General features: G+C 39.4%; 1 protein-coding gene across 2 annotated transcripts in view; it reads right to left on the bottom strand.

Annotated features, from left to right (window-relative positions):
* The window catches only part of LOC129430776 (pleckstrin homology domain-containing family G member 1), a 54,772-nt gene extending 42,831 nt beyond the window's left edge, over window positions 1-11,941 (bottom strand). Inside the window, exon 1 of one of the 2 annotated variants that reach the window (XM_055188311.2) lies at window positions 11,731-11,941. Coding sequence is in view for 1 of the 2 variants with exons in the window: in XM_055188309.2 (XP_055044284.2) it covers window positions 2,013-2,022 (10 nt within the window). In the remaining variant the exon portion in view is untranslated. Of the gene's footprint in view, window positions 1-2,012; window positions 2,284-11,730 lie in introns of those variants that run through there. The other variant, XM_055188309.2, reaches the window with a different exon arrangement.
* Between the last annotated feature and the right edge of the window lie 511 nt (window positions 11,942-12,452).

Genomic DNA, 12,452 nt, shown 5'->3' with positions numbered 1-12,452 from the left:
GAAATTACTTCTGATTTGATATGTCATCTATGTTCACACACTTAAATAATAAAGGTGTTTAAAGGTTCTTCACAGCGATGCCACAGAAGAACCATTTTTTGGTTCCTGAAATAACCATTAGGGAAAAGGTCCCTAGAAGAGCCATTTTTACACCTTTTTATAAACATAAAGATTCTTCGGATGCTCAATGTTCTTTATGTAACCATTCAGTCAAAACATTGTTAATTTATGGCATCGTGAAGCACCATTTATTTTTTAAGAGTGTAGCACAAATGATGCAGGATAAATTAGACTCCAGTAGTTAAATTATTATTGTTAGTATACCTATGAGCAATATTAATAATAACAGGCATCACTCACAGCATACATGGGTTCCAGATATACAAAGGGAAAGCTTTCAATTTATTATTTTTTTTATATATTTTACTTGCAGACAGTTCCTGTATTTGTTATAATAAATCAAATAACTGAATTAAGTACTTTGACTCTATTCCTAGACAATCTTACATTTTAAATGATCAACCACAAAAACTATTATACATCGGACAAAGACCCATATATATGCAGACAACACCAGCACACTCTTGATAGATGACTGATCATAGATCAGTTTCTCTAATGATGTTTGCAGTCATCTGCAAAGCGGTACTGTCCATTGTGTGAACTTTAACTTGTCTGGAGGTTTGACTCTTTTATGTGAATGTGATATACTTTATTACACATGAATGACACTGCGCATGTACAAAGTCAATGTGTTTATTACACGTTTATTACTAGCTTAGCCAATAAAACAAGAGTTTTCCTGAATTAATACCCACATACATGATATACAGGGTTGAAGGTCTGGATGTGACCCACTGCCCCAATGCTAACCACAGAAAATAAACCTGACCTTTATTATATTAAATAAATTATATATATTAAATAATAAGCGTAAATTGAAATAACGTGTCTGCTAAACATCACAACAGGGTTTTTTCAACTAAATAAATATCTCGAAAACCCTTTTTTTATATATAACTAGCATCGTTTAAACGAGTAATTGTTGTCTGCAAATAAGTTCTGACAAGTATTCAACTGAACTTTTCTATCCCTCCTTCAAACTGGGTTTTGCTCTGTGTCTCCAGCTGGGCTGTGTCCCGAGGGGGTGTATAGCTTTAGGGACAGATGTCCTGAGGGGGGACTGGTATTGTCTAAAGCAGCCTCTAAACTGTTATTATCCCCCCAAACCCTCGACCCGTGGGGGACTAATTTAGGTCAGGGGTGGGGGAGAGACAGTGAAAGATAGGGACAGTGAGAGAGGTTTCAAACAGAAAATCATCAAAAGATACCATCCACGCACATACTTTAGTTAATTGGGACTCTATTGCAAATAAAGCAAAACATGATGACAACACACATTATTTAATTTACATTCTTCAACATGCACTATATGTAGTTTCCTGGTTATTTTTACTTATTTCTGTATAGTTAGTATCTTCTGTAAAGCTGCCTTGCAACAATGCAAATTTGTGGAATGTGCTATAAAAATATTTTCCTATAGAAATAATAAATTTGAATGTAATTAAATACTGTGGTCAATGTTGGATCCATAGCTAAACAGGTTCACTCACTAACACAGAAGCAACGCAATGACAAACATTTCAGTCAGTTAGGTATGTGTAGAGGAAAGCAGCTTCTGTTATACACACGCCAGCATGTAGGAAACCAAATAAACACTCGACATTCAACTTGCCAACACACACACAAACTCTCTTTCATATACAGATATATACAGTTTTGGTTAAACACAAAGTGTCCTAACAACAAAAATGAAACACAAAATACTTTAAATATTGGCACACACACTTACGCAAAGAAAGATAAAGTTTTAAAATAGTTTTTAAGAGCTACTATGATGCATTGAGCCATAAAGATACAATTTATAAAGCATACATTACTATGTGTCTAAAGAAATCAACTGCACACAAAAGCACATTGAAAAGCACATTGAAAAGATGTTTCATGCTTACCCGTAGGCATTGCAGTTAGATCCAGATATGATCACATATCCACTTAGTATTCCAGACAAGTGTCCCATACACACACAGGCAAAACACACACACTCCTCTAATCCTTCAATTCACTTTACATTCCCATTGGATTCCCGAGACGGATCCGTCTGCATGTGCCTGATACTGAGGATATCTGCCTAAACACACACATTCAGTAAATCCTTGCTTGCGCTGAGCTCCGTCTTTTCAACCTCCTTGTCACTCACGCACTGAGCGGTGCTGGATTTCTCCCTCTCCGTTTCCCAAATCTCCCTCCCCGTGGCTCCTCCCTCTCTTACTGCAACAAATGACAAACTCAACTTCCACAGGACTTTCCTCTCGCTCTCTCCTTTCACCTCCTGTGAACCCTAGAAAGCTTTTTCACATTAACCCTCAATCATTTATCAATTTGTGTTCCTTGGTCTCTTTTTTCCTTGATGAAGCCAAGGGTCTTTCTTAAGTATTTCCACTCAAACAGGAAAGGTTTTGACTGCTTGGTTCTGCTTAAGAATGTATAGAGCTGACCTGATGTCCACAAAGACAGCAACCTAAAGTAACTGAAATTAAATCTTAAAAGTGTTTCATTTGGCTTCAATCCAGTGGATCAGTCAAATAACTCTTTATGGAGTTACACAAAGACACAACTCACAAAATCGATTTGAATAGTGCAAAGTTTGGCAAGATATTGACTTATATATATAACTTATTGTTTGTCATTACTGTGTTATTATATGCTTCTTGTTTTATGTATAAATGCTTTGGCAATACTATATGCCAAAAAAGTATCATGAGAGAGAGAGAGAGAGAGAGAGAGAGAGAGAGAGAGAGAGAGAGAGAGAGAGAGAGACACACACACACACACACACACACACACACACACACACACACACACACACACACACACACATGCTGTGAAATAAAGGCAGGGGGTTCAGGTCTGATCAATAGCTGAGAACAGCCATTCCCATACAAGATGAGCCCCCCGCCTTTAACAACAATACACCACATCTACTTCATCAAACACTATCATCAATAACAGAGACTCATTTATTTCACTTAACAAGACTCAACAAATCATACACTGTTCATGACACATTAACAAATCAGTATTAAAGTTATTGGGTTTCATATTGCATTGATATGTCTTCACTGTAAAAAGTGTTTCTATGCCTTAGTAGATTTTAAAAAAATTAATTGAGTAAACTGTATTAAAAAAATAATAATTCTTGTTTTTTTAATCAAAATATGAGTTTAAATAAAATAAAAATTGGAATAAATTGATTAATTCTAAATGAGCACATTATTGAGTAAATTCAACTTAATTTTATTATCTACAATCAATTTAAATTTGTAAGAAAGAAATTAACTTATTAATTTTGTGTTAAAACTACATGAATTATTTGAGTAAACACAACTAACTAGGCAGTGGACTTGCAGTTCCCAGCATGCTTTGCATGGGACTGCATTTGGAGAGTGAAAATTGAATTGAAACTTTTTTTGTTTTGTTTTTAACTAAAAAGAAAGACTTGTTAGTGTTTAATGTTCATTTATCTTCGATATTTGGAAGAGTTTCTGTTTCTTCTTTGAGTTTTGTAGTTACCATTGTTCAGAAGACTGGTGCTTGTGCATAGACTGCATACTGAAGTATGTCGCGCTTTACAGCTGCCCAAAACGAAACTGAGTGGGTGTGTTGTTTGAATAAACGTTTCTAGCCCTCATCTGACGGCATAAAAAACAACAACTAACCATAAATACACTACCTGTACCAAGAAAAGAAGGTTTATCTAACTGAGTAATACTAGCACAATTAGTTAACTCAACTCAATTTTATTGCATTCATATTAAGTAATGTTAGTGTGTTCGATATACTTAAAAAAGGTTGAAAGTTGACTCAACCTAAAACTTCCCATGCAGTCACTTGCCTCACTTTTTATAAGTTAGATCTAGGTATTACTTTTTACAGTGCATTGTTGCATTAAGTTCTTAATTCATATAGTTTATTTACCAGATTAACTAATTACCTAACAAAGAAACTAATGAAGCCACACACAAATTAAATGATGAAGAAACTAAATAACTAATAATTAACTAAGGAGGCATTAAAGGAATTAATTAACTAACTTAACAACTATACTAATTAGCATGTAAAGGGAACAAGTCACCAAATGGAACAAATTAAATAATCAGCTCAGAAAACGGCAACAAAATTGGCTAATGAGCTTCAGAATGAAAAACTAATGATAAAAATTGTAACACTTCAGTTTGGGTAACACATATTCACTATTAACGAGATATTGTCATAATGAACCCCTAATTTACTGCTTATTAATATTTATTACACAGCTCTCTAAAATGCTTGATTCTGATTGGCCAGTCGCAACATTCCAAGGTCCGTTCTTTTCAGATAACAACTGCTCAAAACCAATAACGCAGTAACCCAGATGCTGCAAATCATTTTGACAGGTACAGTTTAATATTACACCAAATGTCTTTTATATTACATTATATTACAAATGATTAAACCAATTAGTGTGTTTGTGAACTTCTGTCTTATCTTTAAACCCAAAGTAAACATGTTTTCCTTGCGGAAGGTCTGCATAAAAATTAGGGAAATAAAATAATGTTCCTTACCTTAATTATGAGGTACATAGCCGTGTAATAAGCAGAATAATGTATAGGCAGCAGGTTGTTTTTGCGAAATAAGTCCCTTCAGTGTGATCACATTGTCAGTGCTCATTTCTCCGATAGCAACCTGCTGCCTATATATTATCCCTTACGTAGTAAGGTAGTTGCTGTAACTTTTAAATGTAAGTTGTCTATGGTGTAGGATTAAGAGATGAAGATTATGGTCATGTGTTAATATGTGCTTTATAAGTACTAATAAGCAGCCAGTATGCTAGTAATATGCAAGCTAATAGGCAACTTGTTAATAGTGAGAATTGGTCTCCATACTAAGGCCTAGTCCACACGGACACGGGTATATTTATAACCGGAGTTTTCCCTAAAAGAAAATCCCGTCCACACATGCTCAGTTTAAATTAAATATCCATCCACACGATAAAGCAAAAGCAAGCTATCAAGCGCTGTCAAGAGCATGCCACGCCAGCAGGCGGGGATATAACCCAAATCGTGTTCCGCAATATAGTAAGATAACTGAGCATTTATCTGTATACATGTTAGAAGCCCTGTTGGCACAGTTATTATTAGCAAGATACGTCCGCCATTGCACAGAATCATCAACAAAACAGTCAGCGGCGCACAATCTTGACGTCAAACACAGTGGATAACGGCGCACACTCTGACGTCGCAAGGCAAAACCCCCAGTTTTACTCTCTACACGACACCACTGTAACCGGGGTTTCTTAAAAAGCTCACCCTGGCCGGGGTTTTCAAATATGCTCGGTTTCATTGCCCTGATACTGCGGTTTCGTGTGGACGAACGGCCGAACCTCGTGAAAAAACTCACGGTTATAAAAATACACGTGTCCGTGTGGACTAGGCCTAAAGCATGATTTATGGTTCCGCGTAGGACCTACGCCATAGGCTAAGTGTGGGCTGTGCCTAGCTCTGCTTAGCCTGACAATGTAACAATGCGTCCATGCTACGGTACGTAGATCGCAAGAACTGTGATTGGTCCGCTAGAACCTTTTTACGTCAGGTAAGAAATTTACTCACACACAATTCCACTTGCGACAATAAAAACAAAGATGGGCTAAGTTGAGGAGTAATATTTTACCCAAGCTGCAACAAATTCGCTGTCTATTTACCTCCATCACTGCTGATGCTTTTACAACAACAAGCTGGTCCTTATTTGGCTTTGCCTTTTTACTTTGTATACACCATGACATGCCCAGTGTGGACAATACCTACTAGCGATCCGCATGTGTAAGTGCACACTGACGCAAACAATGCCGCATAAGTATGAATGAAAACCGACGCCCAGCCTACGGCGTTGAGGTCCTTCGTAGAGTTTTAATAAACCCTTAAAGTGTTGCTGGAAAAATGCAGCTCAATGTTCTTTTAGAATTGGCAAATGCTGAAGAGAGACTCTGGACAAATTCTGGAAAAAATAGCACAGGTACAAGCTAGTACAAGTGTTTCACCTGAGTGACTCCAACACACCTTAAATACACATACAGTACACAAATAAAACACACTCCAAACACTCAACAAGTGAAGCACTATTTTACACAATAAGATAAGCAAGTTTAAAAATAATAATGGGTTTTAATGAGCATTTGTGAAACACACACACCCACAGTGGCCAGTTTCACAATCCTCGGTAGGCAAGACTACTATTCATATCCAGTGACCCAAATTAATGCAGCCCTCAGCTCCAGCATACAACCCAACCCTCTCTCTCTCTCTCTCTCTCTCTCTCTCTCTCTCTCTCTCTCTCTCTCTCTCTCTCTCTCTCTCTCTCTCTCAGGACATAGCCCAACAAGACATTCATTGCATTTTGTTGCATTGTGCATGTGTGTCAAACATCTGATGTGTACAAGTCAAATACACTCTATATGTATACAATGTATATAATAAGCCCTGTCCGGAAACTGCCCCATTAACTTTGAGAATGCCGAAGGGAGGTCCTGAACTAAACTTAGCCAACTTTAAAATACATATAGCAAAGGCATTCCCATCCTACACACACATGACATTGGGGAGGGGGTCTGCAGGTTGCAAAAAACACTGCCCTGCTGCAGGGACACGAGGAGCAGAAGGGCTATGCAAAAGAACATTGATAAACCAGCCTCGAAACATCACAGTAGTTCCTCATGGAATAACACAGACATACACAAACACTGAGCATCACTAAATACTGTAATACTATTTGTAATTCCATATACATGAACTTCTGTTTGTCATCATCATCAACCTGAGCAGGAACGTTATTTTATGTTTGTTGGGTGTTTAAAAGGTTGCATTCTTTCTGATCCCATTTTTCAAACTTTAGTTAGTGTGTAATGTTGCTATAATAGCATAAATAATACCTGTATTGCAATATATTTTCTTTAACAGAATTCTCCTTTCTAAGCCTACAGCAAACAGCCAGTTTGGACTACAGTCCTTTACTTCCTGCTTTAATGACATCATTAGAACAGTTTTTTGACTAAACTTCGCCCACAGGAATACATCAGTCGCCAGCTAAGCTAACGGCAAGCTAGCTGCTATCAAATCACAACACACTAAACAAACTACACAATCACAACTCATTATGTATTTCTGAAAGAGGGACTTCATAGAACAAAGAAGACATCAGCCCGTTTTGAGGACAGTGAAAACAGATCATACAGATAAATCAATTGTGTGAAAAATACCGCGTTTTTTACACGTGAAACGTAACATGGCTACTTCACATATTTCTACAGGGCCGAGCAATCTGTACTTTTGGTCTTTTTCTCTTACTGTCAGATGATCTCCTCTGAATTTGTGAAACGTTTTTTTTCATGTGTTTTGGTTAAAATATTGAACAAAGAGTGTTTTGGAGGCATGAAAGTAAATTTCTTTGTATGTTTTTTTTATTTCTGAGTTGGGTGTAAGTAACCAAATCCAACCTTATATTATTTTAATCACTTTCTTGTTACCTAAAACATAACAGCATTTTAAAACATGTCAGCAACTTCTAGTAAATTATAGCTGGTATTGAAAACATTTATACACAGCGGGGTTAGTTGTCACGCAGTGTTACGATATCAGGGGGAAATAACTCACAATTATGATTGTTTTTGTCATTTCAAAAAAATCTCTTTATATGCATTGATGCTTAATACAAGGATGGTTAGATGAAGGATGATGGATGGATGAATGTGTAGATATCTATCTAATACAGGCAGATATATTAGCAATATCCACCTTTAGTATATAGACAGACCTTTATTGAATAATTTATGTTTAAACCAAATTTTCTAGCAGGTTTACAACAAACCCTCTGTTTGTTACAATTAAACCCACCTATGGGGTAAGTTGTAACGTTTGTCACTTTCTGTGAAATTATACAATAACCTGACCCTAGTCCCCCAAAACACATTGTCAACAGCTGCATCCCCCGAACCCCACACCCCCCAATGCACATTTACAAACATTTGGGTTATCTAGCATAATGCTGACATTTTATCAAAATAAATGCTATTGCTAGTTCAAAATATCTATCCAATGTGTATGTTTATAGTTTATAGAGTAAAAGAGGGCAGATGAAGATGTATTGAAGAAAAAATCCAAATGTATCCATATTTTTTTCTATTCATAATTTTGATTTTTGTGTTCGAGTTAGTCAGTGTTGTTTAATTAACAATTTAAACCCATAAAAAATATTTAATATGTCTGTTTTAGGTAGATAGCCAGCTGTGTGTGTGTGTGTGTGTGTGTGTCACGTACTCTAACTCTACTAATACAAACGATAACGAAGAAACAGGATTCTTAATATATATACTCTGGAACTTTATTCAATACACACAACGATGACGAGGAACAGCTTCACATTAGACATACATTCACATTCAACGACTGACAAGGGAAAGACACATGAGGGCAGAATATAAAGGGTGAGCAAACTAATTAAACACAGGAGTAAGAACTTAACTATAATGAACCACAGGTGTGACTAATAATGATAAAATGAGATAACAAATGAACTAAACAAGATGATTAACAATGAACAGAAATAAATGAAACACAAAAACCCTGACAGTACGCCCCCCCCCTCCCAAGGCGCGTCCCGCGCCGTAACTAAAACAACACCGAAGTGGAGGGAGGGAGGGAGTCTAAAACAAAAATGTCCAAGAATGAAAGAGGGATTAGGAAGGGGTCTGGACCAGGCCCCAGAGACCGAACGGGATGAAGCCCCAGGGTGGAGTCGCTGGTGGGAGGAGCCAGGGTGGAGTATTGTTCTTACTACCCACCCTGGGGACGGACAACGGCGATGACGGCACTTGGGGGATCCAGGGTGGAGCCGCGCGAGCAGAGAACCCAGGGGGAGCCGAGGAACCGGAGGGGCGGGGCAGAGCTGGTGGGTCTCCCGACCGAGATGTAGGAGGTGGAACGGAGCTACGAGGCGGAGCCAGAGCAGAGGAACCCAAAGGTGAATGCCCGTAGGAGGGAGGAGCCCAAGGAGCTGGAAGGGTGGAGTGAGGGACACTTGGGGAGTGAGGAAAACCCGGAGGCGAGGACGGGACGACGACCGACCAGGGCGGAGCCGGAGTGGTGACGATGCCTGGTGACGTCGCTGTAGAGACGGGAGCCGACGAAAGGGAGGGAGGAGAGACCTTAAGTGATGCCACTGGTCCGACGGGATGAGGCGACCTCTTGGTCTCAGGGAGCGGAGGCGGAGAACTGGAGAGCTCCCCGAAAGCAGCTGGCAGAGAGGCACGCCACGGATCAATCGAACCAGCGGCACTGACGCGCTGAGGATGAGCAGGGGCGTGTCGCTGTGATGGCTGCAGGTGCTTCAGACTGGCTGAGGTAGGCAGAGGAGGCGGGAGTGGGAGGTTGGGCGGGTCCAACTGTGACGAGGAGGAGCTGGACGGAACCAGCGGAGCTGACGAAGAAAGGGAAATGTCCATAGCACAGTCCGAAAAAAATTCCCCAAGAGACGTAATATGCTCACCCTCAGCAGCGTGGAGGTGGATGTCTTCCTCGACATCCTCAGCAGCTCCCGCGGCGAATCCCAGACAACTCGGCTCTCGCACCTGGTCGGGGGAGGGATCCGGGATCTCAGCGACGCTGGGCTCAGGGGTTCGCTCTGGCTCACTGGTCGCGTTGCCGGGTTCTCCGCCCGCAGTGGGCTCGAGGTCCGTGGAGGGTGTTGGCGTGTCGGTCTCTGGGGGTGAAGTGGGGCTGGCTGCAAACTCCCCATCGGCGGGGCCGACGGTGAATGGGGAGTTGTTGTGGAACAGCACCCACTCCACATAAGCGGCGAAGTTGTTCTCTGGACCGCCCGTTGGAAGACGTGCCCATGATCGATCGTTCAGGCTGGTTTTCAGAAAAACACAGAGCGCGTGATCGGTGAAGTTGGTTAGGCACGCCAGGTCTAGAAAGTCCTTGATGTGAAGCTCCAACGGGCGATCTTCCTGGTCCAGAATTTGGATTTTAACTGAAGGGGGAATATCCATAATGAGAAATAACTAAAAAACGAAACTGTGATTACGGAAAACAAAAAACTCTGGAAACAGGAGGGGAAACACTAAACGCCACATTAAACTTTTAGGGTCAGTCGTTCTGTCACGTACTCTAACTCTACTAATACAAACGATAACGAGGAAACAGGATTATATATATATACTCTGGAACTTTATTCAATACACACAACGATGACGAGGAACAGCTTCACATTAGACATACATTCACATTCAACGACTGACAAGGGAAAGACACATGAGGGCAGAATATAAAGGGTGAGCAAACTAATTAAACACAGGTGTAAGAACTTAACTAATAATCAAACAGGTGAAACTAATAATGATGAAATGAGATAACAAATGAACTAAACAAGATGATTAACAATGAACAGAAATAAATGAAACACAAAAACCCTGACAGTGTGTGTGTGTGTGTGTGTGTGTGTGTGTGTGTGTGTGTGTGTACCTGGTAATTATCATGTTGTGGCAACCCATCCATTTTTTGACGAACTGGGGACTTCAATACTATTACGTCCGTTGCATTCTCTTTCCTATTTTCTTACCATTTTCGCGTCGGTTTAGGGTCACATATTGACGAATGGTGAAGTGTCGTCAAATATTGACGACATGGGGTGAGGATGTGTTGGTTGTGGGGACCAATTGTCCCCACAAAGATAGGAATATCAGTGTTTTTATGACCTCGTGGGGACATTTTATAAATTAAACAAAATGATGTTTCTTGAACATGTGAAGTAGTAGAAGGGTTTCAGTGATGGTTGGGGTTAGGGAAAGGTAGGTAAGGGGAATAGAATATACAGTTTGTATGGTATAAAATGCATTACATCTATGGAATGTCCCCACAAAACATGGAAACCAGAATGTGTGTGTGTGTGAGGGGGGGTGCGTGCGTGCGTGCAATGTAGGAAGTGCTGTTTGGACTCAGATGATCTTGGCGGGCGAGTAGACAACAGGAGGTGTAAATGCTCTTCCTCTGACCAACACTGAAAGCTAATGAGTGTGTTTACCAAATTGTGTGTGGGTGATACCAAATCTCACAAAGAAAAGTAAAACCTAAATCAGCTACAGTGTGTGCACAGCAGCTCCTGGTCACAAATAGTCTGTCTATAGGAATAGGGAGATATAAGATATTTTTTATTAAATATCAGTGGAACTCCCCAAACTAGAAGATCGAAAAACAAATAATGAGTCATTTGAAACACTAACATTATTTTAAAACGGTGCCTAATGTCTATAAAGCTAATCAACTTTATTGACATTAAACATATACACACTGATATAATGACTTTATTTTCAATACTATGCTTCCAGTGTCAGATTAATGAAAACACACAATTCAAATCAAAATAATTTCACAATTTAAATATAATAGGACAGCAAATAAACATGTTTTTGGCATTGGCAGGTATATGCCAGAAGTATAAACTTCACTAAATGCAGTCCATATGCATTGTTTGCAGGTGTCTGTTCATAAACAACACTCTACTGTATGACGTTAAACAGCTACAACACACAAAGATTATTATCACTCATAAAACAATAATAGCACCACTGCAATAACTCACCTTCAAGCAGTTTTCCCACTGTTTCCTGCCCTCTGAATTGATTTACAATGTGTTCTTGGCAGTAAAATCCTTTGGACGTGTAATTCCATGTCCAGGGATTTAGTTTTGTTCATTGCCTGATACATTCGCAAACACACACACGTGCACACAATGCTCAAGATCAACACTCAAAGTCAAGCTGACTGAGCGGTCCACAGCCTCCACACCTCTATGAGATCTGAGAGAGAGAGAGAGAGAGAGAGAGAGAGAGAGAAAGAGAGAAAGAGAGAGCATGTATCTGATAATCATTCTTTCAGTTTATGTACCATCACATCACAAGACACACACACATACTGACACAATCACTTATATTATGTGAAACCCATCACTGTTGCTGTAGGCATCACAAAGGAAAGAAATTATGTCAGTTTTACTGAAAAAATAAAGTTTTTACCAAATGTTTTAAAGGTGCCAAATAATGCATTGTAATAATCTGTTAAATAGTTATCTGATATCTACATAGAAGGTTTGTAACTTTATTATGTGAAAAAATTATCCACAGATGTGTTCCATGTCCATTTACACCCCTAGGATTTACCTTTATAATGAAATGGTCTATTATTACCTTATTTGGAAGGGTCATGAATAATAATGTTGAGCTCTGCTCTGATTGGCTGTTTCTCAGAGCAGCTCCTTCAGGAGCTCTCTGTGTGTGTAAACAGATTATGTTTGAGCCTGTATCA

The sequence above is a fragment of the Misgurnus anguillicaudatus genome, chromosome 13 (assembly GCF_027580225.2).
Source record: "Misgurnus anguillicaudatus chromosome 13, ASM2758022v2, whole genome shotgun sequence".
Taxonomy (NCBI): Eukaryota; Metazoa; Chordata; class Actinopteri; order Cypriniformes; family Cobitidae; genus Misgurnus; species Misgurnus anguillicaudatus.
The sequence above is the reverse complement of the archived record's forward strand: the minus strand, read 5'-3'. Positions and strand labels throughout refer to the sequence as shown.